Consider the following 27,678-nt stretch of genomic DNA (forward strand, 5'->3'; position numbering starts at 1 on the left):
TACACGTTTATAAGAATAATTTTCTGTTCACAGACTTCTACCAACACCATGATCCAATGTCCCATTCCATCGCTTTTATGATCAATAACCTTCCCTGCAAATTTGTTAAATAAAATCATCACTCCTGCTGAGTGAGTAGTACCATGTGAATAAAGAATACTTTCTCCCCATTGATGCTTCCTTACTAGAATGTGTTTCTTGTAAAAACAGAATGTTTGCCTTAATTTCTTTGCAGAATAGAAACATGGCTTTACATTTGACATTGTTTTTTAAGCCTCGAACATTTACAGAACTTAATAGAACAGCCATATATAAGATGAAGAAAAAACAAAACAAAAACAAAATACAAAACAAGAACAGTATCGGCTAGGCACCGACAAATGTAAAACACTGGGCGCGAATAACGTTACAGGTGCTTGTGAAGGGCATGGCTGCAGGAGACAAGTCCGTTTCTGAGTTACTCAGAGAAGTTGCTAACTGCTTAGATTGTACGTCTTCACCTCAGTCTGAGAGAGTATTGCAGCAGCGTACTGGAGATGAAGTGGTCCCTGGTCCAAGTTGTCATCAAAACAGCACAGTGTTAACATTAGCAAAACGCTGTTCAGGGTAAGTAACGATATGTCATTACTGCTCAGTTAGTCTGTCTGTCTGCCAAAAATGAGCTTTTGAATAAGTTCAGTCACGGATTTTTTTTATACTTTTTTTTAATCATAGCAAAGAACTCAAATTAGGTAAGAGAAGATAATCGTCTTGTGAGTTAATGTCTGTATCACTATTTACATTGTTGTAGGTAATAGTTAATCATGACTGTTTTAAAGTGTCTTATCTTCTCTGCTAATATGGAAGTCAAGTAATCTATGTGAACGAAAAGAAAGCAATTTTAGTTCAATGTAGTGATTTTGTAAGCGGGTATAATGCTTGAAAATTAAGTAGCAATTAATCTAAGCTTTTAGAATGTTTTCTTTAATATTGTTTTTCCCTTTTTAAAGCTGAAGTCGCAAGACTGTTTGCCCCTTACAGAGCGAGGCCTTCCTCAGCGCCACTTTCATCTCTGACCCCGCAATCTTCCAAGAAAGCATGCCGCTCCATTTACATACACACCTTCTTCTGTTTACATGATCATATGTCAGACACAGTGCCAGCTAAAGCAGTCAAATTTGACCTAGCAGCAGCTGGACTTGGAGAGAACCGGATTTCATTCCAAGGGGATGCTACATGTCATTTGTTAATATTTCAAGATTTAGTTAAACTATTTTTTTTATTCTTATATGTACCGTTTTTGTAGTAATACATTACTACAAAAACGGTACATATAACGGTACATATAACGGTACATATCAGTAAGTAATGTGTTTTACAGGAAAGGATGATGACCCAGAAGTGGTCAAGGCAAAGATTGAGGATACCTTCCCTCAGCTAAAAGACACAGGAGGGTTTGAACTGCTGAGAATCTCGGGTACAACACGAAGCCGTAACCTGTGCACAATCCCAAGCCCAGACACTGGATATACAGTGCGATATCTCCGCAGCCTATTGAGTGGAATTGGACAAGCTTTGATCTATATAAGGCCACTGCAGAAAAGTATTGATTTGGAAGACGTGAGTAATGACTAGGGTCAGAATATGTTATTTGCATGTATTAATAAACTAGTTCAAATGGCTAAGCTCAACTATTTGTCAAATCACTTTAGCTGTCAGCTGGTTAGAAACATGACTGCATATGAGTAATAATGGTTCTGAATGTGTATGTAAGCAATTGCTAGAAAAAGTTTAGAAGGAGATGTCATTTTGTGTTTACAATTTGTTTCTGCTTCTCACGTTGGCAAATGCGATTGCAGAACTGTCAAAATATTTTCTCATCACGCATGCACCAAGTGTGTGTGTGTATATGTATATATATATATATATATATATATATTGTCAAGAGATTTTTGTTTTTATATAATTTGATCAGCTTCATGAAATGTGCTAAGCGATCTAAATGTCTATGTGACTTTTCACTTAATAACTTTTGTGCCAGCTACTGAACCACTTCCTCTTTTTCAGAGAACAGATGTAGACAGGAAACTGCAGGTTTGCAGAGCGTGCTTTTATTATGTGCTGATTCTGTTTTTTCTGAGTGACGTTGTTATTTTTACACACACACACACACAAACACACAACATGTGCTGTATAAAATAAAAGTACGCAGGCAGCAGCAGCGCAGTTCGCAAGGTGCGTTCATTGCTGCCCACGCGTGTAAAAACGACTGCAGTCTCTATGTTTTCTAACTCAGGTGTCTTAGCTGAAGAATTACAGGGTGATTTTTAGAAATCCCCTGTCATGTATATATATATATATATATATATATATATATATATATCCATATTGTCTGTAGAGCCTGAAAACGCTCCAGCAACAAGGACCCCCCACAAAATGCCTGAATTGTGACATTAACATTCCTTTAAATAAAATGAAAAACCACATCACTAAATGCACAAGGTAAGGAACATCTTTGATTTTTTTATATATTTTAGTATACAGTGTGGAAACTAAGTAAATCCACTTTATATATATTGGTGATGGATGCTGAAATCTCTGCCAATCCCTCTCACAGTTCATTGAGTGGTGCTGAACCTCAGTCTGTTACTGAAAGTCAGGCTAGGCCAGGGGTGGGCAACTCCAGGCCTTGAGGGCCGGTGTCCCTGCAGGCTTTAGATGTGTCCTTGAACCAACACAGCTGATTTAAATGACTAAATTAGCTCCTCAACATGTCCTGCAGTTCTCCAGAGGCCTGGTAACGAACTAATCATGTGATTCAGGTGTGTTGACCCAAGGTGAGATCTAAAACCTGCAGGACACCGGCCCTCGAGGCCTGGAATTTCCCACCCCTGGGCTAGGCAGATTTGTAGTACAACAGCAAGGTCAGAGGTCCCATCCTGTAGCAACAGTGATGCCTGGAATCTGTCCTGCGGAGTAAAGGAACCAGATGGTATCATCTTCGAATCCACCTTAACCTCAGCAAGAGCAGAGCAATCGTCAGGTGATATGGTAGTGCAGGAAGATGCATCTCATCAAGATGAGGAAAAGTCACTTCTAGGGGAAAAACCAGGTAGTGACAGGAATTAAGTTAGGAACATACCAGACAAATGGCAAAAATTACATATATTGTATTTCTTTTGATTTATGTGATCCATACAAATGTGTACCTTTCAGAGTGGAAATGTGAACAAGATGCAACCAGAGCAGCCTGGCTCTACAAGTCCGAGTTACTTTCAAAGTATAAGACCAGAAAGGCAGTAGTCCTGCAAATGGACTTGCGGGAACGTATTGTGGATCAACAGAGATCACTTATCTCCCTCTACAAAGCCCCAACGGTAGAGTGGGCGGGCCCTGTCAGATGCAAACTGGAAGGTATTGATTCTGTATTGGGAAAACATTAGAAATCCAGTGACTGACTAATTCGAAACTTCACAAGTTTTTTTTTCTTCTTTCTTTTAGGGGATGTTGCTGTTGGAGAAGGGGTGAAGAGATTCTTCTTCTCAAAGGCAGTTTCTCTAGTACAGTCTGGCTTGCATTTGAATTTTGGTATGTATGTATGTATGAAACTAGACTGGGCACATGTATAGTGGATTAAATAAGAGAATATTTCATCATGTAAAGAAAATGTGTTATGTAAATGAGTTAATTGTGTTAAAATTACTGCCTGGATTTCTCATACGCAACATAACCTAGTTGTACTCTTTTTAGGGAACACAGATCTTACAAGACTGTTTGACGGTGAGCCAGAACACCGCTTGTTTATGTTCCACATAAACCTTTCACAATAAAGCTCAAGATCCTGTTGAGACTTTTCAAAATAAACGGAATCACGTGAAAGAGCAGATTATTTACGGATGAGAATTAAAAAAGAGCCGCCAGGTGCTAAAAAATAAACCTTAGACTCAAACGTTAGAACAGGCTTTTCCCCGCAGCGCGCCGTGTAATAAATACTCACAAAGAAAACTGCGGCCTTTACAACTTATGTCTAAAAATGTATAGTTTCATGCATCGGTTAAAACACTCGACTCCAGCTACATGACACGCAGCTGGAAACACTTCCCGCAAGTCGAGATTCACAGAATTTACAGAAAATGTTACATTTTTTTTGTGATTTATATCGTTATCGGGACGATAGAATTCTTATATCGGGATATGAGATTTTGGTGATATCGCACAGCCCTATGCCCTATATGTAAGTGGTCATCTTTTATGGTATTTCTCCATAAAAGATTCAAAATAATGTATATAGGATGTCATCATAGTTTAAAACAATCTTCTGTTGCAGCATCTTGTGCACAACAAAAAGCCCTCATCAAGTTTTGGACAGGATGGGAAGTCTTGCCGAGAGAAATGACTGTGGAAGTGGTCAACAGCAGTCTTCCATCCGTTTTGAAGTACTAGGTCTTCCTGCACACTACTGTACCTATGAGTCATTTCTGATGGAAATTGAGGTGTGTCTCAAATCTACTGACTCAGGTTTTGGTCTGGTTTAGGATTGAATCCATAACCACTTGGTAAGATTAGACCATTTTTTTCTTTCTTGCATCACATTACTGTACTCAGTGTTCAAAGAAACTGACAATCTAGTGAGTTCTAGTTCCTTTAATACACTTGACAGTGAAAAATACACAGTACAGGTGAGCATTTATGGCTTTTCTTTTAATATAAACTGACAGAGTTCACTAAACAAAATCAGTTGTTTACTGTACATTATAAATTACACAGTATGTTTAGTTTATTCTCGCTACTGGAAAAATTATTTGCATTAAGATGTTATACTACTGTACTGTGTGCATTGTATTAAATCTGCTCAGAGTTGACATGTACTGTACATCCAAGAAATGAATATCATTAAAGTGACAGCTGTGTAAAACAAATCCTGTTTTATAGCCACTCACTGTTTTGTTTTGTTGAAAATGAAATTGGTTATGCTGTTTTGAGTCAGTATTAGCTACAAAGCCATAGATGTAGAAACCTAAAAGGGGTGTAAACATATTGCACCTGCTTACTTTGAAGAGTTAAGGTGTGGTATCAAACATAACTTTGAGTGACTGAACAGTTTCACAGTAGGCATCCAAAGCTTGACTGAGTGAAATGTTGTTGTTTGGTAGCACAGCAAGCCCTCGTTCATTCAGTGCACGTGGGAGCTGAATTTCAGGAATGGTGATCTCATTTGATGGGCGATGATTATGTGGTCCTGTCCAGTCCACACCATAATCCTCATCAACCTGAAAGAGCATGCACATGTTTTAAATCTAAACTGAAGAGGTGTTTCCTGCAGCTGTTCCTAGATGGACTTATTGAGTCTGTCAGGGCCTATGTGAGTTTCTTAGGCATTGGCTACCAACTAATTATTCATTCACCCATTCTAGGTCAGGATTGGTTCTCTTCAGGTATAACAAATTTAACGTTGTTTAAAGTATTGCCATCTATACCTGACAGATGAGATAAAAGGAGAGAATGGCTTGACACAATGACATTTCCACTTACAGGAGAAATATTTGGTACACCAACTTTCACAGTAGAAATAAACTCATCTCCACTACAGATAGCAGAGTTTTACATACAAGAACAAATACGGATCAAATAGTCATGTACCTGTGACAAATCTTGTCCCTCCTTTCGGTGGAGCAACCAGACGTGCAGAGGTGAATGGTTGTTTGCTGTTCTGAGTCCGTGCTGATTCCATGCTTCCTGGAATGACTGAAGATGATGTTGAATGTGATGCAAAAAGCATCTGTGCAGTGCAAACAAATCAATTTCTTCACCAGGGTTGAGCAGTCCTTGGATCTCCAGCTGGGTGAAGATTGTGTAGAAAAGGTCAAGGACGTTTTCATATACATCCCTCCACAGGCGCTCAATGCTGTAAGACACAGTGAGGGAAATTGTTCATTTAGGGTTTTTCAGGTATTCCTATGTCAACAGCCTTCTAAGTCAATTATTAGTGTAGTGTTAATGTGCTGTGAAACCAGTCAATTATGCTCAGAAACCATTTGTTTTATTACAATTGCATGTGTGCCAAAAAATGTAAGACAATTTACTTGTCCTTACCGCTGGTTGTGAACACTTCTGCCTGTAATGTGAGAGTTCCTGTTCTCCCCCATTGTCTGCACCATGAAATGTGCAACCTCCCCCCCCCCCCCCCCTTGTCTGACCTGAAAAAAAGAGTAGAGAAGTTTGATCCGAGTCAGTGAGAGTAACAATCTGAATATAACTACTGTCCAATACAGAGTTTTTTTGGCATACTGTATTTGTTAAACACCTCTTACCGGACTCGTGACGGTATGCCATATTGTCTGATTGCTGATAAGAAACCATCAAAAACTGTTGTAACTTTGTTGTTGGTGGCAGCTTTAAGGTAGACAATTAACCTAGAAAAAACATCTTTCCCACCATGGACAACAAATCTCCATCTGACAAGGCAGAATTAAAAAAAAAAAAACATTGTCATGTCCCCAGTTACATTTTTACAGAAGAATACTATCTTTAAAGGAAAATGTAAGACCAATATTTCAGTTCCATATAAAGTGACAACATGTTATAACAGGAATGAAAAAGAAATAATAGAAGGGAAACTTAAACACTTTACAGAAAGATCTGTAGTGCAAGGAATCACATGCATAATGTAAAGCCTCAGACATGACTATAGCTCATCCTGTACATTGCCTTATATGACAGTACATTTAAGATGACATTTACAAACTCAAGGCTTCATTTTACAATTTTATACATGCATCCTGTTACTTAAATGGAATAGGGAAAAAGTGATGCAAGTACTGACCGAATTAGTTTATGATTTCCATCGATATGCCAAAGGTGATTTGGTGCTGGTACACTGTACTGACGACGCCTTGCAGTCTGACTAGATAACCGTCGCATCATGACCCCTTCTGGATTGACTCATTGAATCCATCAGTCGAAATCCTGATTAACAAACAGATCATGTCTTAGTACTACCAACTACAAAAAGACTGTATTGTAAACACTGTAATGCTTATGAGACAGATCTTCATTGCTTCAGGTAAGTATCCAGGTGCTGTACAGATTTACTGAGGAGAGAGAATCGTGTACAAACTGGTTCAAACAGGAACATAACTGCATAACAGTGATGAGAACATGCCTAGTCATTTTTGATGGAAACATTAAAATATCACATCATGGCCACACTGACACATGCTTTCTGGGCCAGAAACTGGTGTTTGGATATTCAAACAATATCAGCTTACTTTGAATGTGTATGCCTCTGGATCGTAGATGTCCCATCATCATTCTGCAGCCGGCATTTGGGTGATGACGCTGAATGTCCAGCACTTTTGCATCCAAGTCCTCATCTCCAATAGAAGAATACCTATCAGATTTTCTGCACATACATTTTTTTTTTAGTATAATATCAGCAAATCTCAACAAAAAGTTTTCCTGAAAGAACCAAGGACGTAAATGTACTCTTGTTTTAGCTTTACTGAAGACACCAGAGAAAGTATGATATTTAAAATGCTGTTGTAATAGACAAAACCATTTCAATAAACTCGCTATTTAACATCAACTTTAGTAATCATCCACAACTATTTTCAGTTGCAGATGATAAAGGATTCAGAAAGTTTATTCATGCAGGTCCATATGACAGAGAATATGCATCTTCTTTTTGTTTTCAAATTTTAATTTATATTTAATTGTGTTGTGGTTTGCAGTGTTTTGTGTTGTTTTACTTTAAATTTGTTTAAAAGGAAAAAGCAGAAAATTTAAATAGTTAAAAGTTGAAAAGTGAATAGTTGGTTTTTGTATTATATGATTTATTTATTACATTTTATGTGGAGTGAATAAATAAAAGTATATTTACGTTGGCCCCTAGAGACAAAGCACGTACAAACCCCGAAGCACGTACAAAAGACAACAGAAGTGCTCCAGAATGCTGGGCACAGTGTTGAGCTTTTGTTAACTAGTGGCTACACAAGCCAGGAAGTACCAACGACCGGATTTGGTGTGTGGTAGTAAAAGGTAAATGAACTTTTTTTTTTTTTAATTATTTGAATATATATGAGTGCTTGTGTATAAATACACAAACAATACACATATGATTTCAATTGTGTAATTTACGTGATCTAGGTAGCTCTGTTTTGGAAGTTCAGTTAACGCTAGGAATGTGTTTTGGAGTTTGTATGTGCTTTGTCTCTAGGGGCCACCGTATATATTTATATATAAACATATATAAATAAAACCACTTTTTTTAACATTAGTAATTCCTTTTGTGCATAATTTTATATTGTTGTTAATAATAAATTAATTAAAGCAACAAAACAACCTGAAAAGCCGATTCGGAGCCGAAAGAGCCGGTTCTCTAAAAAGAGCCGGAAATCCCATCACTACCAGGTAGGAATACCAGTGTTTGTTGTGTGAGTTGTGTCAGAGATGCACACAACTCACACCATTCAGTTGCTTAGACGTCCACTGTGACTATGTATTAACCTTCTGGTTATCATAATAAAAGCCCAGTTTAAGTTAAATGTCATTAACTGAAGTAAATGTTAAGAATTTATCCTAATTCCAAGGAATAAATTATATTAGCCAACATGTACACGTGTGGTCTAATATAGTAATAAAGTGTTCATAAGTCATCTACAATAAAAACAGGTATTCTAAATATATATTTCTTAAATAACTATTATTCCATCAATAAATAGTTCAGGTAGAAATGGAATTTAGAAAAAAAAGAAGAATGAATCATAGAAAATCAAAATCAAAAATGATGCAGCAAGCTATTCCATTTACTTTACATGGTGGTGTCAGATAGATCAAAACACAATACCCCAGAGGTGTTCTATTGCATTTAGGTCAGGTGAGTGTGAGAACTACTCAATGGTAGTGGTGCAATGGATCAAAAATCTCACGGTTCGGATCGGATCACGGTTTTAAGTCACGGATCGGATCAATTTTCGGATCAGCAAAAAAAGAAAAAATACAAAAATTTAACATTTATTTATTTACTTATTGAAGTATTTTTTGCCGGTTAAAAGCATTCAACTCAAGACTCATTCCACGCAATTATTAAAAAAAATAAAAATGATACAATATAGGGCAGTACAGTCTTTATATCTGCCACTCAATTCAATTCAATTTTATTTATAAAGCGCCAAATCACAACAACACTCGCCTCAAGGCGCTTTATATTGTAAGGTAGACCCTACAATAATACATACCGCTCATTATATCGCACTCCGCTGTGATATAATGAGCTGTCACAGTCACGTAGCTTTCTGTTGCCCTGGAGGTCCACCCATTTCCTATTCCTCCAGTTCCAGGTTAACACATCCCACGCATTGCTTAAATTTCACTACGGTATAAAATTCAGCCAAAATGTGATTTCAAAAATATGAGGAGCAAACAATGAATGTTTTAACTTTATCTCACTCTGTTTGTCTTTTAGGAAGTTATATCCAGATAAAAATGGTAACCTGCTTAAAACCGGTAATTTTGTGAAATTTGAGAAACTGGCTGACACTTTGAAGATGACTGCAGAGCATGGACCAGATGTGTTTTACAAAATAATTTGCTAGTGATCCCAAACCTTTAACCAGTAGTGTTTACACACACATATATATATATATATCGACCCTAATGAAAGGAGAAGTGTTTGACCTATATCTACACTTTAAACTGACGATTGACGATGACTGATGATCAAAGATGATTTTTTGTGATCTACATTTTTGCAAAGAGGCCTCTTGTCTCAACTGTCAGCCATCTGCAGATGGAAACCATTTTTCAATTGTGTTGCTCAACTGAAAACTATTATGCTAATAAGGGCAAAAATGGGAGCATGGCATTCTTTGTTAGTTTAGTATCTGAAGCATCAGTAGTTGTGTGTTTACAATTACCCATCAGTGTAGTGCTGTGCATAGAAAGACTATTCAACCAGAGAAATTGCAAGAATACTTTAAATCTCTTACTGTGCTGTTAACTACGGCCTTCACAGACAAGGACAGAAAAAGGAGTGGGACACCCCGATGCACAACTGTGGAAGAAGACAAATACCTCAGAGTGTGTAGTTACTGACAAAGACAGGCACTCAAATGGTAGCTGCAATAAATAGTAGCTGTCAGAGAGCATTGAGATGGAACACAACTTCAATGCTCAAAGTGCTCTCACCACCAACCTCTCTCCCCAAAGATAAGAACAAAATCACCATTACCTTGGAGTGGGTTAAGCAGCAAAAGGCAAGGAGCCAGGCTCCACTAACTGAGACTAGTTCAACAATCCAGCAAAGACCGAAGGCTAACCACTACCTTAACTAGTCATGGTAATGGTAATCAGGAACAGGTGCACAGATTACTTTGAGGCACATGGAACCAGGGGCGGGGCCCCAGAATGAGTCTTGCAACTGAACACAACCAACATCAAAACTAAACACAAACTGATAGAGGAAAAGAGAGAATGAGGAATAAGGAGAGACAGTGAGAAAACAAAAACAACCAAAACAACAACAAAACCAGTGAGCCTAAAGTGGAGAGAACTGAGGGACCATGACAAGAACACTGCTTAATATCATAAGTTAAATATGATGGATGCATCATAATGGTCTGGAGGTGCTTTGGGGGTGTTAAAATAGCCTATTTGTATGGAATAAAAGGGCAACTTAAGTAAGGACCACCACCATGTGGACAACACTTGATTGGGCCCAATTTCATCCTATAACAGGATGACCTAAAACACACCTCAGCAATATTTAAAAAATAATCAGTCAGCTAGAATCCTGATCGTAATGGAGTGGCCAGCACAGTCTCCGGATCTAAACACTATTGAGCTGTCGGAACAGCTCAAACTGTTTGACAGGGAGGAAGACCCCATCATGCAATCCAACTTGTGATATTTACTCCAGGAAGCATGGGGTGAAGTCTCATCAGATTACCTTGAAAAATTGACATGTGGAATTATCTGCCAGGCCGGAATTGCTGAAAGAGGTGTTTGTTTTGAGGAAGGCAAAGTTGGAAGAATACATTCATGATTTGATTTCCACTGAAATCATTATTTCTAACTCTGACATTGTCAGCATTTCCTGCCCATTTGCTAAATTTCCTATACAGACAAACCAGTACTATCTCTATATCTTTAGATAGAGATAGAGATAGAAACAAGTCCTGATGCATATATGGGAGGGGGGGGGGGGGGGGGATTGGAATTCAGCAAAGGTAGTTTAGTCTTGTGGTTACAGTTTCATGAACACATATAATACTGGGCACTTACTAAAACTTTCACAATTATGAAGATAATTGCAGTTTTTATGGGGCACCCCGAGGATTTGGTTTGACCTCTCAAAGCATAACTTATTTAACTATGAAGTAAATGTAAACTACAGCATTAGGATTAAATTATGGGGAAATTTCAAACTATGCAGACTTACTGACCTATTTTAGACTTTCATTAAATGTGATATAGAAATACAGATACCCTAATGACCACTACAAATTGTTTTGTACATTTGTTGGATCAACTCCTTATTAAAGAAAAATAAAAAATCAGAAGATATGTGAAAGATATGGATCAAGAAAGACAGGGGGTCTTCCGCTTATCCTTTTTCAGGGTCGCGGGGGGCGCTGGAGCCTATCCCAGCTGTCATAGGGCGAAAGGCAGGGTACACCCTGGACAGGTCGCCAGTCTGTCGCAGGGCCAACACACAGGGACAGACAACCATTCACACTCACATTCATTCGCACATTCACACCTAGTGACAATTTTGGATTATCCAATTAACCTATCCCCACAAGCTGCATGTCTTTAGACGGTGGGAGGAAGCCGGAGTACCCGGAGAGAAACCACGCAAACACGGGGAGAACATGCAAACTCCACACAAAAAGACCCCGCCTGATGTTGGAATTGAACTTCTTGCTGTGCGGCAACAGTGCTAACCACCGTGCCACCATATGGGGCAGCACGGTAATATATATATAATATATATTATATAATTAATATTATATTATTATATTATATAATATTATAATATAATAAGAATAATTATTATTATAATATTGTTACTTATTTGAATTATTTATACAACACATATAGATATAATATGTTCTGAAAGAAAAAGAGAACATTTTAAAATACAAACACTCTGAATACAGTTAACTCAGACATTTCAGTTTCAACAAATGCTTTCACAGGTTGTGTTGACAAATTTGTCCAAATCTGAAGCTAACAAAATACATTTAAGCTAAAGACAGTTCACATATATGGGGCGCCCTATACACATAGGTTTCAATTTAAATACAAAATATTGTTTCAGTTTTTATTTTTCCTTAAGTTTAGTTTTACATTTCAGTTAACTGGATTTTTCACACTTGAGTTTTTAGTTCAGTGTTAGATCACTATAAATAATTCGTATTTAAGCAGCTCTGACAGACACCCGAACATTCTGCTGCACTTGATATTAGTCCAACTGAAGATCATAATTTGCTGTAGTAACGTCTCTTCCCTCATTCCCCTCCACAGACGGATTTACACAGATCTCGGTGAGACCAACATCACTGACGAGAGACGAAAAGTCACCATCTTGATGCAAAGTGCTTTATGGTTTAGGTGAGGAAGATCAGCGCGAGGTTCATGAACATCGCATAGAGAACAGTAGGAAGTCGATAAACTGCGATAAGGGCTGTCGATGCTACATTTTTTTTCAGTGGGAAAACGATGTCCACGCTATCCCTGGTGGGATCACACACAAGGAGGAAACAACTGAGGTCCACCAAGTGTCTTGCAGAGATGAGAAGAAGAAAAAAACATAGGCGCTTCCGGACCCCTGTCTGTGTGGCTTCCGCAGCATTAAACGTCGAAGCAGCTACCTCTGCTTACCACAAACACACGTCTCCGGTACGCTGCGCCTATCATTGCCCACACAGCGCATATATGTGCGCAATATGTCGCTGTGCTATCTGGGGAATCAAGAAGCTGTAAACTTTCAGAGGAAGTGAACTGCCGACGGTTAGACAGAAGAAAGCAGCGATGCCTGAGTCAAACGAGGAAGTTAAGATTATTTCCTACTGCAATACACCAGTATCCGTAAAGCGTGTATATCTGTGGGGTATATGTGTTCTATGTCTTCTACTTGTTGGTGTTCTTATTGCTTATTTGGTATGTCGGTATGATAAGGACCATAGTCCTCCACCTAGTTACACTTTCTTAAAAGCTGCAGTGGCCGCAGACTCCAGGAAATGTTCAGAGATTGGACGGTGAGTAACATTTTAAACTTCTGACACAATTTTTGTTTTTCACATTACACATAATATTATGCACTGTTCCAAATACAAACATCTTTGAGAACTGTGTAACCCGCGTCTCATCATGGAGATGTGCGGTTGTTTTTTTTCTCTATATCTTTTTACAAGACAACTACTCAGAACTTCTCGTTCTTTACAAAACCAATATGCCATTTCATAAAAGGCAAAATTCAGTCCGATCTGCATAATACAGGTCAATGCAGAATCTTCACGCCAATTCCCTATTTACGAGACATTCTACCGGACAAACCTTATTACATTATCGTAAATAAAACGCTAATGTAATGAATTTTAAAAAGAAATAAAACAAACACTTGTTAGTCGCTTTTTTTTTAGTTGATTCGATAAGAAATGTGTTATTCTTTAGATTCTCAGATGGCTTTTCTTCTTAATTAACTTACATTTAAAAATGACGTCCTGACAAACGGATTGTCCACAGCAAAATCTGCATTAGCCTACATCTTTCATAGGTCATATATGTCAAAAATAAATCTTTTTATACCCACTTACCGCTATTGTCTTACTCGTCTCTCTTCCTGCTACTTCTCTCTCTCTCTCTCTCCGTGTGTGTGTGTGTGTGTGTGTGTGTGTGTGTGTGTGTGTGTGTGTGTGTGTGTGTGTGTGTGTGTGTGGAATCGGAACCCATCGTCCACTTCAAAGATCCGGATCTAAGACCTGTTTTGTTCCCGACTGACAAATCAGTATTTTTACTGACATCGTCTGACAACATAGAGGCATATATATATGCCCCTATGTTCCCTATAGGGAATAATATCCCAGTATCACGGTAAAGCATGTAATAGATGTGCTGGTCCAACATGTGGCTATCACGCTTTGCCTCTCCTAAGCATTACATTTAAACGCATACTTAAGTTGCAGTACAATAGTGATGTTGTATTTCAAGCCAACATGAAAACAAATGTTTAAAGAGATATTACCAAAACTTTCACATATAAATGCATATCAGCACCTACCATAACAATACCTGGTATAGAAGGAGCCTGGAATGTAATTCATACTTTCCTTAGTAAGTAGCGACTTGTTTAAGTCACAGTTCTAGTATCAAGTCTTCCCAGTCCCCTAAAGAATGTCAGCTTACATTCAATATTTTCTGATTCTTTCATTTATTTTTTAATTACTCAGCTTTTTCTCATGTAGGGTTCAATTCAGTTAATTTAAACCTTGTAATCTGCCATCTTATTTTACCTCTTTTTGCTACAACTTTCAATATTTTTCTTAGTTTATTTGTTTGAAACAGTATGTAACCATTTTACTTGCACTTTTTAATTTGCAAACACAATGCTACTGTCTTTTCTTCTACGTTGGATACAAACTTTAACTTCCCCACTAATGTACAAATATTTGGATCAAAATAAAGTTGGTCCTCCTTATTCACCTAAATTCAGTGCAGTTACTAAAACCTAACACAGGATTAAATCCACAGAGCACTGCTTTCACTTTTAAACTGTTGTTTAAATTGCTTTTCTACTTAAACCGAGCACTCAAAGTGCTCGGTTTAAGTAGAGAGCTTTGCGGTCAGCTTCATCTGTCCAGCATCAAACCCTATGCAAAAAACCTTGGTGTGATATTTGACATATTTAACTTGGTGGTTAAATATTGAACTGAGACCTTTTCTTTCCATGAAAGATGGTGAAATTGTAATTCATGCTCTCATTTCCTCCCACTTGGACGATTGCAACTGACCTTACACTGGTCTCAGTCAGTCCTCTCTGCCCTGTCTCCAGCTTGTCCACAGTCCTGATGCTAGGCTCCTCACAGACACCTGAAAAAGTGGCTGTTTAGATTTCAAGATCCTCCTGTTTGTCTGCAAATGATCAGGTTAATTTAATTGTGGGACATGATTGAGAAATAAAATTCAATGAAGTGTGCATCCTTAGCACATGCAATAACAACAAAGACAACACATTGTTGTGTTATTCAGTCAAGGCAATTTATTTGACATTACAATTGTAACCCTTGTGGTGTCCTCGGATCAAAAATGGTCCCTATAGGTGAATGGCAAACAAGCATATGGGAATCCCGAGGACACCACTAAAATTAAATTCATTGTGCGCCTCTAACACACATGATAACAATAACACTAGAGTGATAACGATGAACTGTTTTAGGGACATTCTTCAGAAAAAAAACGGCTCTGCAGTAGATGCTGCCATTGCTGCGCTGCTGTGCACCTCCATCATCAACCCACAGAGTGCGGGGATCGGAGGCGGGGTCATATTCACAGTGATGGACAGCTCTGGTAACAAAACACCCTCGCTCCTCTTTGCTCAGCCCTGCTGGGGAATAACATAATAATATGTCATCTTTTCAAAGGTAAAGTGAAAATCATCAACTCCAGAGAGACTGTCCCCAGGAAGGTGAAGTCTGACCTGTTTAAGTTGTGCCATAAAACCACAGAGCAGACCACGGAGTGGCCGCAAGGTGGGCTGTTTTTCTTCCATAATGCTAATATTTATAATGTTTTAGTCTAATCTGCTCTTGGACTCACCTTTATGCCACACCTAATTTATTCTGTACAGGTCACTGCTAATGCACACTGTGAGTCATTCCTCTTTCCTCAAAAAAGCAAAACTAGGATATTATAAAAAGAAAAGAAAAAAGAGATCAAGCAAACCACTACAGAGGGTTTGGGCATTGGCAGTTATTAAAGACAATGAGTTGGTGTCGTATATGACACTATCAGAATAATCTAGCATAAATTAACACCATGAAACACATGCTCCTTAGTTTCAGAAACAACCAGAGAGATTGAAGTAGTCAGGTCTTTCTCCAAACAGGTCTTAACAAGTCTTTCTCCAAATCATGCACAAGATGTAACACAAAAGTTTCAGTTATCTGTAGAGGTATTTTTTACATTCTGCACTTTAGTCTGCAAGACAAACTCAAGATATGAAGGATCATACCTTTGTTTTATCACCTGAGACAGGGTTCTGGTCACCAAAGAAGCGAAGGAAAGAGACAGCATGACAGGTATCTTGTTAAAATGTCATCCTCCTCCTCACCTCTAACCTCATCTCCTGAACAAAAGTCAGGACCCTAACATGCTAAGGAGTGCATAAACATTATTATTTAGTTACTGTAAGGAGACTGGACAATCAGCGCTTCCAACTCCAGGCAGTCAACAACAAACCAGCTAAACATCAACAGCTGGTTATAAGCTAACATTAAAGCAGGCTTGAGTTTCCTATTTATGGAAGTTCAGGATATCTTAAACAACTCGCCTCAGTATCGTTATTGCATGGACGCGAGCTTCACTGACACACACGCACACACACATGTAATATTCTGTCTCAAATTTATGAATAACGTATTCATAATCTGCTTCGTGAGCCACCATTATCTTTTTATTGCCGCTCGTTCAGTTCAACATAAAACACACCCACTTTCGTGAAAACAAACACTCCCCGTTGCCACTACGGTGGACCACAAGGGACAGTAAGCACGGAGTGCAAACATTATAAGCAATACAACATCTCCCTTTTTTTTTAAATGTCCGCCAGTGACACAGCTGGTATACATTTCAAAATAGAACATCCTGAACATGAGGATAAGGAACAGTTTTTCAACACTGCCATGTGTAAAATTACTGGGCATAAAACTAACAACAACAATGCAATGCGGGATATGCACTCATTAGTACATGGACATTTGACATGTTTCCATTTTTTTTTTTTTTTTTTTTTTTTTTTTTTTAGGGCAGCGATCCGCCTACACCCTTTACAATCACAGGTCAAGAATAACCCTCGGTTTGACCACTCGTCCTGATCTGGTGGTCAGTGCAGGGCTAGTGTCCATGGTTGGTGTTTTAGTGTCTTTAGATGGCGACAGGGGCTCTGCTTGTTGCTGAGCTGCACTATCTGGCTGGGTGACCAGATCGGATGTTGGTGCTGAAGGTGCCGGTGACGCCTTGGCGCCTCTCAGGTGCCGTCGGTTACGCCGTATAGTCTGTCCCTCGCCAGTGCGGATCACGAAAGAGCGGGCAGTCTCTGCAGGTTGGATGATGACAGCCAGTTTCCAGGCTCTGGACTCGTGCTGAAAGCGAATGTGGTCCCCCTGCTGCAGCCTCGGTAGTGGTGTGGCGCTGCGATTGTAGTAACGCCTCTGATGCTCTTGTCTTTCCATCCGTGTTTTTTGCACAACCGTCGGGCTTATGATGCGAGGTACCAGGTGGCATCCGGTAATGGGAAGCACTGAGCGTAGACGTCGACTCATGAGGAGCTGCGCGGGTGACCTGAAGCCATCGACCCTGCAGTGGTAGAGAATAGCCTTTCGACCTCAAAGTAGCGGCTGTAATAGTCCACAACTACCAAGTAGTCCCGTCCACGCCATGTGAAGAGATCTGAGGCCACTGCCTGCCATGGTCTCTCAGGGATCTGGTGTGGGATGAGAGGTTCTTTGGGATTCGCCGCGCGCCTCTCCTGACATATGGAACAGTTTTCCACCGTGGCAGCTATGTCCTTGCCCATGCCTGGCCAGAAGAGGGCGTCCCTTGCTCTCTGCTTACTCCTCTCAATCCCCATGTGCCCAGTGTGGATTCTCTCCAGCATGTTGTTTCTTAGGGCTATCGGCACTATAATTTTGTCACCTTTGAAGATGATGCCATGGAAGTGTGAAATTTCATCTCTGAAATTCCAGAAGTCCAAAAGGGTTTTGGGGCATTTTTTTTCTGTCCTCAGGCCAGCCATCCTGCACAGTTTGCTTCAGCAGGGAGAGCTGCGGGTCGCATCCTGTTGCAGCCTGTATCTCTGAGAGTTTTTTGTCACTTACTGGGAGGCTGTTTATCACTGAGTGGATCTGGTCCTCCATGCCTTCACTCAGCGTGCTGTCTTGGTCGTGCAATGGTTTCCTGGACAGTGTGTCGGCCACAGGTATGTCTTTTCCGGGCCGGTGCACAATCTCTATGTCGTATCTCTGCAGCTGTAACAGCATGCGCTGCAGACGAGCAGGGGCTACAGAGATTGGTTTCTTCAGTATGTGCTCCAACGGCTTGTGGTCCGACTCGACGATGACTCTCCTGCCGTATATGTAGGTGTGGAAATGCTTGCATCCAAACAGCACTGCAAAGAGCTCTTTTTCGATCTGTGCATAGTTGACTTCTGTTGGGGTCAGTGTCTTTGAAGCATATGCTATTGGGTGTCCGTCCTGCATCAACACAACTCCCAAACCATATTTCGATGCATCTACCTGTAGCCGTAGCTCCTTGGTCGTGTCGTAGTATGCCAGTATGGGGCCTGGTTCTCTGGTTATGAGATCTTTCATTTGCTGGAAGACTCTGTCGTGGGTCTGATCCCAGATGAACTCCGAGTCTTGTTTGAGCAGCTGACACAGCGGTGCGTTCACCTCTGATAGTCGTGGTGCGAATCTGGACAGGTAGTTCGCCATTCCAAGGATTGTCTCAAGCTCATTCTTATTCTCAGGAGGTGGCATGTCCTTTATGGCCTGCAGTTTCTTTGGGTCTGGCTGGATGCCCTCCCGGGTGAGTTTGTGTCCAAAGTAACTCACTTCTGTGGCGCCTATGACACATTTCTCTGGATTGAGACGTACTCCTCGCTCCCGTGTGCGCTCAAGCATGGCACGGAGGTTCTCGTCGTGGCTGAATCCCAGTCCATCCGTGGTGCAGGAACTCCCGACGAATCCATTTCGCTCTGTCAGTGGGCGTTTAGTTCGATTTACTCTGACACCATGTAATATTCTGTCTCAAATTTATGAATAACGTATTCATAATCTGCTTCGTGAGCCACCATTATCTTTTTATTGCCGCTCGTTCAGTTCAACATAAAACACACCCACTTTCGTGAAAACAAACACTCCCCGTTGCCACTACGGTGGACCACAAGGGACAGTAAGCACGGAGTGCAAACATTATAAGCAATACAACAACACACACACACACACACACACACTTAAACTAGGACAAAACAATTGGACAAAAGAACAAAACACTAAAACACTAAAGACAGGACCCTCAGATGAGACAGAGACAGACTGGACACAAAGAAAACATAATCAAACTCAAAATACAAGAAAATAATTTACTCAGCAACAAAAACATAAATGATCTTATACTTCTTCAAAGAAATAATTAACAAGTCCAGAGAAATTCAAATACCGGGTCAAAAAACCCACATTTTTATTTGCCAAAGGATTCTAGCTGCTCCACAGTCCTGGGTCCTTTTTGTCATATCTTTCATTTCATGATGCACCCAATGTGTTTTTTTTTCTTGGTCAAAGGTTTGAACTGCAGGCAGGCCATTTTTCTACACCCAGGTACTTCTACTGTGAAGAGATGCTATTGTAATAGATGCAGTATGCGGTTTAGCGTGGTCTTGCTGAAATAGATGTCAACTCGATGGAAGCATAAGTTGCTCTAAGACCTGTGTACACCTTTCAGCACTGATGGTGCATTGCCAGATGTGCAAGCAGCCAATTCCATAGGCAGTAATATAATCACCTTCAAAGGTTTTGAATTGAGTCGTGATAACAAGCTGCAAAAACAGCAGCACTTAACAACGTTAAAGCCCTTTACTGTTTGAGCTGAATCACTGCACATTTGCCAAATTCGACCTGTGCAGGCTGTACCCTGCTTCTTGCCCTAAGAGAGCTGGGATAGGCTCCAGCCGCCCTGCAACCCTGAAAAAGGATAAGCGCCAAAGAATGGATGGATGGATCGATTTGATACTGATATCAGTGATGGTATTGATACTATCGATATTTGGATTGACCTGTCCACCTCTAATAGAATTATCAATGCGAGTCTGCAGAGAATGTCCACACATAAAGTCTTTATACAATAAAAATATAATCGTCACATTAAACAGCTTCTAAGAGAAAGATCAGTTTCTGAATGGGCTGTTCAACAATAGACAGCTTGCCAGAATGCTGTCCCATCTTTCCCATTTTCTGGTCTCCAGATAATATAAATTAATATAAATCCAGGACGAATCTTAAATTTCCTCACAAGTCCATCTTTATCAGTCATTGTTTCTAATTTGGCTAATCTCCACTCGTTCCCTGGCAGATTATCTGTCTGTGGAGGTGAAGCTGAAAATGTTGTGAGATGCTGAAGTGGGGCCAGAGACACAGGCTGCTGTGGATGCACATGTCCCTGTCTCTTATGTTGCTGTCAGCAGAGTACAAATGACCCTCCTGCATTACTTCCTGATCATCTATAGTGTTTTGACTTTGAAGCGAAGCTGTGGATCCATATATAGAATCAGCATAGTCTCTGTTAAGAAGTGTCTTTTGAGTATGGGATGGAGCGCAATAAGAACTGGGAGTATTTCTTGGAGCAGTTCGCTTGTGGCAGATATAAAAAATAAAGAAAATAGAAATTAGAATATGTGTGAGAAAGATGGATCAAGGAAAGAAAGGGGGCTACAGACACTATTTATTTATATGGCCCAGAGTTCTGTGCTACACTCCTGCACACAGGCTGCATAAACAGTAAGAAAAGTAAGTATAAGATATGCTAAATGCTTCTTTGAGCCAGAAATAGTGTAAATATGTAAATATAGTGAAATAAACTAAAATTAACTGTAAGATGCAAAATGTTATCTCTAACATAATCAGTTACAAACACACACATTTAAAATTTACAATGTTTCCCTCTGAAATGGAGCAGAATAGAATGGAGTATTTACAAAGCACCAAATTATAACAAATGTCATCTCAGATCATTAAAGGTCAGGACCTTACAGTTTACTCAAAACATGAGCAAATGTATGTGGGACTTTCCAGCACTGACTATCCATTATCTATCTAACCAGGTAGCAAATGGATTGGGGTTCCTGGGGAAATTCGAGGTTATGAAGCGGCACACCGGCTTTATGGGAAGTTGCCGTGGGCCGACCTCTTTCAGCCGACCATCAAATTAGCCAGAGAAGGATTCCCTATTCCTTACTACCAAGGTCAACACATCCCACGCATTGGTAACACGTCACTACGGTATGAAATACACGCACAATGTGATTTCAAAAATACGAAGAGGAAACAATGAATGTTTCAGCTTTATTTCACTGTCTTTGTCTTTCAGGAAGTTATATTTAGATAAAAATGGGAACCTGCTTAAGACCGGTGATACTGTGAAATTTGAGAAACTGGCTGACACTTTGGAGACGATCGCAAACGAGGGACCAGATGTGTTTTACAACGGAACAATAGCAAAGAATTTAATCAGTGACATACAGAAAGCAGGTATTATCAGACGGGTTTCATCCTGCTCTCTTTCTGACCGTTTTCTATGTCTGCCAGGCACAATGATCTAATTATAAATTAAAAAATCGATTGGATTTGGAAAAATCTAACATGATCCCTCACAGGCCACACTGTGATCTGTCTGGATCCATTCAAAGTCTTGATTATGAAATGCATTGTGTTCATTTTTGTTCAGCTGAATCATTTGTTTCACTGTTTTTGCTCAGGAGGAACACTCACACTGGAGGACTTGGCATCGTATGAAGCTAATGTGACTGATGCGTGGAATATTTCTTTGGGAGAGTATAAGCTGTACTTCCCTCCGCCCCCTGCAGGAGGAGCCATCCTCAGCCTCATCCTCAACATCATGAAAGGTTCCTGATTGTTGCTTCTAGCATGTAGAGTTTGTTTCATATTAAAAAAAGATCCTTACCAATCTTTACAAATGTGATACACTAAGAAATGATGTTTTAAATAAAAGAAATAACAATTATTTATATTTTCAGGATACAAAATGAATTCAGAACCTAAGACGACTGATGAAAAGATTTTGTTTTATCACCGTTATATTGAAGCTTTAAAATTTGCCAATGGATTAAAGAAACATATCCGAGATCCAAACTTCAGCTCGGATAAAGTAAGTATCTCAAAATCCTACAGATTTGCACCTGCTTTATTGCATATAGTATGATTATATTTAAGTGACTAAACAAGTAAAAGTAGCAATACCACATCACAAAACACAAAACAAATAGTGCAAAATATTTAAAGGGGATGCCCTGGTTTCAATATGAGCATATAGCATTGTTAGCTCAATTTACTTATAATTATAAATGTACCTATTTAATTTATAATTATCAGTATATTTGAAAAATCAAGCTGCACCTCTCCTCCAGGCAGAGGTGGGAAGTAACGAAGTACAAATATTTAGTTACTGTACTTAAGCAGAATTTTCAGGTATCTGTACTTTGAGTATGCATTGTTTTACTTTTACTCACTACGTTTATAAACAAACATCTGTCCTTTCATCTCCTTACACTTTAAAAATAGGCTCTTTTGCTTTAAAGCATTTGAAGGAAGTTATTATTTTGTCACTGCGAGCCTTTAAACATCAAACCGATTTAAGTCGAAACAGCAACACATGAAAGGTAATCCTATTGATTTATTAATCACAAGAGTCTGTGCAACGTTTCTGTCTGCTCAACAAACATCAGCAAACACACAGACTGTTTGTGTGCAGCTTGTCTCACAGTGTGTTGCTAGCTAAAGGTCCAGCTGCTGTTTTTCACAGGGAGGGATAAGAAAGAGAGCCAACTTCACTTAGATTCACTCAAATTTTTAACACTAGTTACTTCTACTTGCCACCTCTGCATCCAGGCCCTGGTGTGTTACTAAAACAGGGGGGACATGATGAAAATAATGAGCCTCTGCTCTGCCTGAACCCACTGCTTCACCCCTTGCCTGCAGTTATCAGCAAACTTCACCCCACCACAGTCAGTCTATGCACATTGATAATGAGTTGAGGTGAGAAGAGATCTGAAGTTTTTTGTAATATCTCTGAGTTTTGCACAGTCAGACTTTAGCTTAATTTGCTGGAGTGAGATTGTGACTATGTGTTTACAAAGTGCTTTTACAGAGGTGTTCACCCTTCCTAATTATCAGCTAATCAGGGGCATTTGATTATCAGTACCTGGCTGCTACTTACAATTAAAGTTCTTATAGAAGCACTAACGGTGTCCTTCACAGGTCTGTTTAGAGTACTATGAAAAATTTCCCAGTAACTCTGCATTTTCATTTCAGCATAATTCTGATGAAACTTTTGAAACATTTAAGTATGAATAAAAGTTTTCAAAGCACATAAACCTAAATTGCTTTATTATTTGTCTCTAAGTATTTTAATGTGTATTATTATCATTTTAGTATTTGTCCATTTTGTGTAATGTGATGTTTTCCAATGCTCTGGTGTACACACACGGCAAAGCATTTCAGAGAATATATCTTTGCCAGTTACATATGGAGTTTGATCACTAAACAGTGTCATAACCCCCTAGTGTTAATTACACCTTGACCTCATATCTGGACAGCATCAGTACCACACATTGGTCTGTGCTGGCTGAAGATGCTCCTGCTGTGTCTTCCAACAGCAGCATCAGTGATGCATCAATGATCAAAACTCTGTTAACATTTGCCTGTTACTGGTTAATTTTCTTGATGGCAATGTATTTCTGTAATGTGCTTATTTAATTAGTTTTAATTCATTTTATTAATTCTCTGTATTTCACACAGATGGCAAAGAATTTGATAGAGGATAGCTTTGCAGACAGCAAACGGAGCTTGATCAGCAGCGAAAAGACTCATGATCCCCAGTATTACGGCGACACCTCACATATGGACAGCATCGGCACCACACATGTATCTGTGCTGGCTGAAGATGGATCTGCTGTGTCTGTCACCAGCAGCATCAATGATGAGTCAGTACCTGCATCATTCTGTTTCACTGTTAGAAACAAGCTATCAGATTTTTTTTTCTTGAAACTGAAGATTTAAGACATTATGGAGGAACTTATTTTTAGACTATTTTTGTACTACAAAGAGTGTCTTGGTGTTGTAGTTAATTTAATGTTTATTCTTTACAGATTTGGCTCCAACGTCCTCTCTCCAAGCACTGGAATCATTCTCAACAACCAGCTGACTGACTTCTGTAATAGAGCTAATAGCGTCTCTCCTGGTAAGAGATCAGTAGGATGCTTTTTACATTTATTTTTTATGAAATACAAGTAATCAGACGAGGAAGGCGGATTATTTAAAAACGAATACTACAAAGAGTTTAATTTTTTTCTTGAAATTATTTTCCTGAGAGGACATTTTTTTTAAGTTATTTCTAATAATAGCAAAATAGTACCATTGAGGAAATCAGAAGAGAAAATGGCATTTCGTAATTTATTGTGACGCATCATCTGACCATTCATGAAAACAATATAAATATAAGCCAAATATATATTATATTATAATATAAATTTGGATTCAAATTGCATTTTCTAATGTCATAGCCTGCTAAAATGTTTTCAACAACAGGCACAGTTGAGCTCTGAGTGACCTTCTATAAACACAAATTACATAAGCTCTCTAAATCTGTGTTAGTGAGCGCTTCTCCTTTGCCGAGGTAATCCATTCCACCTCACAGGTATATCAAAGTGCTGATTAGACAGTATGAATATTGCAAAGGTGTGACTTAGACTGCCTGCAATAAAAGGCCACTCTAAAATGTGCAGTTTGATCACACAGCACAATGCAGCTGGCACATGCAGAGCGGGTTTATTTACAAACACCAAGTGCAGAATATATACAGTGGGGGAAAATCCTATGGGCTCAAATTGTGATCATAAATCTTTTGTACTTTTGTACTTGATTTGTACAAGATTTGTATGTGTAAAAAGAATTTGTGTGTACGTTAAAAAGATTTGTGTGTGGACTTAGCTAAAAAATACGTGTGAAACTCTGCACTCAAGTTTCAAGTTACAAGTATGAATTTTGACCCTATTTTTCTTCCTTTCAGCTGATTGGTCAATGTCATGTCAATCACAAATTTAACAATCCAATCAGAGAACAGATGGGTTCTCTGATTGGACACACACAAATCTTTCATACGCACACAAAAATTCTTTTTACAGATACAAAACTTTTTTACACACACACAAATTCTTTTTACACATACAAATCCTGATTTACAAGTACAAAATATTTATGACCATGATTTGAGCCTATAAAAATCCGGGGTTCCGAGGGTCCAAGGGAAGGGTCCAGAGGAAAACTCTCTTGCACTCATTCTCTTCTCCTATACTCCAACACACACACGTCCACCCAGCGGGAAGGTCACGGGTTCGGGGAGGAAAACTATCACACAGGAAAGGCAGGTTACACAAAGTCACGAATCTTACACAAGCTAACATTCACAAGAGCTAGAGAGGATCACTAACATGTCTCGCACAATCATCCAGCGACGAGAAGGTCTGCGTTTCAAAGCAAAAACACATGTAGCCTTGCGGGGCCGGCTGGGCAGACACGGGGACCATGACAGCCACAGAAGTCCCATCCTTTGAGGCAGTGTGCAACTGGAATCCTGACTGCAGGAATCTCTACCAGAGCTGTTGCCCATGAAATTAATGTTCATTTCTCTACCATAAACCGTCTCCAAAGGTGTTTCAGATAATTTGGCAGTACATCCAACTGGCTTCACAACCGTAGACCATGTGTAACCACACCAGCCCAGGACCTCCACATCCAGCATGTTCACCTCCAGGATGGTCTGACACCAGCCACCCGGACAGCTGCAGCAACAATCGGTTTGCATAACAGAAGAATTTCTGCACGAACTGTCAGAAACCGTCTCAGGGAAACTCATCTGTATGCTCATCGTCCTCATCAGGGTCTGGACCTGACTGCAGTTTGTTGTCGTAACCAACTTAAGTGGAAAAATGCTCACATTTGATGGCGTCTGGCACGCTGGAGTGGCGTTCTGTTCACAGATGAGTCTCGATTTTCACTGTTCAGGGCAGATTCCAGACAGCGCGTGTGGCCTCGTGTGGGTGACCGGTTTGCTGACGTCAACGTTGTGGATCGAGCGGCCCATGGTGGCGGTGGAGTTCTGGTATGGGCAGGTGTATGTGCAACTTCGCACAGCTATTGTAGAGTGGACCAACATTCTACAGCCCACAATCAACAACCTGATCAATGCAACGGAGATGTGTTGCACTGCGTGAGGCAAATGGTGGCCACACCAGATACTGACTGCTTTCTACTTTTGTCCTGCAATTCAAGGTCTTTGTTGTATTTCTCAGGGGAGCGGCCTCCCTCCAATATGGCCCCATCTGTGCTGAAGTCTCCATCGAAGACGCTGGTGATTGGAGGGTCTGGTTCTGAAATGATTCCACCGGCAGTTGCCTCAGTACGTATGCATGGTACACACAAAGGTGCCATTACATATTAAATAAAATAAATTGATGCAGACTGATGCCCGTCTTTGCTGTTTAAGCTTGGCCCATAGTGACAAGATTCTTCACACTAATTTATCCTGTAATCATCACTTTATCATCTCATGGAATTATTTTTTCTCTCCAAGGCGCTCATGAACCACCTTTGGTTTGGAAAGAGCCTTAAGGAGGCAATTATTACGCCTGTTGTTTTTGTTGACTGTCAAAGTGAAGTAGAAATTGAATCGAAGCTTGAAAAGGTAATATATTCAGTGTATTCAAATGATAAAAGCCTTGTTCTATTTCTCTTGTTCCATCTGAGTCTCCCTCCTCTTTGCCCTGCAGGATGTAGTTGATGGTCTTGAAGCTCTGGGACATAAAATAGCAAAATTCTACAACACAGTTAACGCTGTGGAAAAGGCGGGCAGCTGTATCTCTGCATGGTCTGATGAAAGGAAAAAAGGCAAAGCTGCTGGTTACTGAGACCAAGAGTCAGTGATGTCAGTTATACAGCATGGTCTTAAGGTTATGGACACTGCTGTAGCTACAACATTGGTAAATCTATATTCGTCTGTTAACTGATAGATCATTCATGCTTTAATCATGTGTCTAAAAAGTTTGTAATATTGAAAACATAATGCGATAATCAGATTATTTAAATCCAATGTCACATGCAAAATAGTGCAAAGACAGCATTGTAAAAACGATGTTGTTGTTTTGTTTTTAATTTCAGGGGTTGCTGTTGATATCCGTCTTTTTAAAATAAAAATAAAAAATCAATATGACCTTTTAAATATTTGTTCATTTTGGTTTTTGATACACAGAATAGGCTAAACAAGGTCACAGCTTTCAGGTTGAAATGTGAAGCCCATGCCTTTTCCTTCAACCTGCATTCTTTCTAAGCAGCAGGCCAGCAGGACGAGACTGACTGCAGAAATCTTTGGTTATATAAAAGATTGTTGGAAAATGAGCTACAGACTTCATGTTCCATTCCACCAGTAAACAATTCATATTTTCAAGTCTTATCAAATTCATGTTTACTTTGTAAATTTTAACCCACTAGATTGTCCAGAAGGGAGATAAAATAGGGCTGCCCTAAAGTGTACCCTAAGTTATCAATTGATTTGTAATAAAAAAAAAAAAAAAAGACCAGCATAACCTGCAGTTACTGTTACAGGTATGTCAACATCAACAAAGCTGGAACTCAC

The 27,678-nt window shown here is 39.5% G+C and overlaps 3 protein-coding genes across 3 annotated transcripts; 2 read left to right on the forward strand and 1 right to left on the reverse strand.

Annotated features, from left to right (window-relative positions):
* The first annotated feature begins 1,123 nt into the window (after window positions 1-1,123).
* LOC146696146 (uncharacterized) lies at window positions 1,124-3,809 on the forward strand. Its single transcript, XM_085474041.1, has 8 exons — window positions 1,124-1,210; window positions 1,366-1,599; window positions 2,378-2,481; window positions 2,597-2,644; window positions 2,880-3,091; window positions 3,196-3,393; window positions 3,481-3,567; window positions 3,730-3,809. The coding sequence occupies exons 1-8, from the start codon at window positions 1,124-1,126 to the stop codon at window positions 3,807-3,809; spliced, it is 1,050 nt and encodes a 349-aa protein (XP_085330167.1).
* A 1,230-nt stretch (window positions 3,810-5,039) lies between these two features.
* LOC146696147 (uncharacterized) lies at window positions 5,040-7,389 on the reverse strand. The gene is made up of 6 exons (XM_085474042.1): window positions 7,215-7,389; window positions 6,803-6,920; window positions 6,296-6,434; window positions 6,073-6,176; window positions 5,620-5,884; window positions 5,040-5,249 (listed from the first exon to the last, which is right to left on the reverse strand). The coding sequence occupies exons 1-6, from the start codon at window positions 7,387-7,389 to the stop codon at window positions 5,040-5,042; spliced, it is 1,011 nt and encodes a 336-aa protein (XP_085330168.1).
* A 5,537-nt stretch (window positions 7,390-12,926) lies between these two features.
* LOC146696148 (glutathione hydrolase 5 proenzyme-like) lies at window positions 12,927-27,053 on the forward strand. The gene is made up of 13 exons (XM_085474043.1): window positions 12,927-12,959; window positions 13,159-13,238; window positions 15,416-15,546; window positions 15,621-15,728; window positions 21,074-21,251; window positions 21,340-21,500; window positions 21,728-21,874; window positions 22,007-22,137; window positions 23,787-23,971; window positions 24,137-24,228; window positions 26,339-26,445; window positions 26,620-26,730; window positions 26,816-27,053. The coding sequence occupies exons 1-13, from the start codon at window positions 12,927-12,929 to the stop codon at window positions 26,951-26,953; spliced, it is 1,602 nt and encodes a 533-aa protein (XP_085330169.1). The 3' UTR covers window positions 26,954-27,053.
* Window positions 27,054-27,678: the final 625 nt, after the last annotated feature.

Source organism: Copadichromis virginalis, linkage group LG12 (assembly GCF_057382275.1).
Source record: "Copadichromis virginalis isolate Kocher_CV1m ecotype Utaka linkage group LG12, C_Virginalis_male_GT1.1, whole genome shotgun sequence".
Taxonomy (NCBI): Eukaryota; Metazoa; Chordata; class Actinopteri; order Cichliformes; family Cichlidae; genus Copadichromis; species Copadichromis virginalis.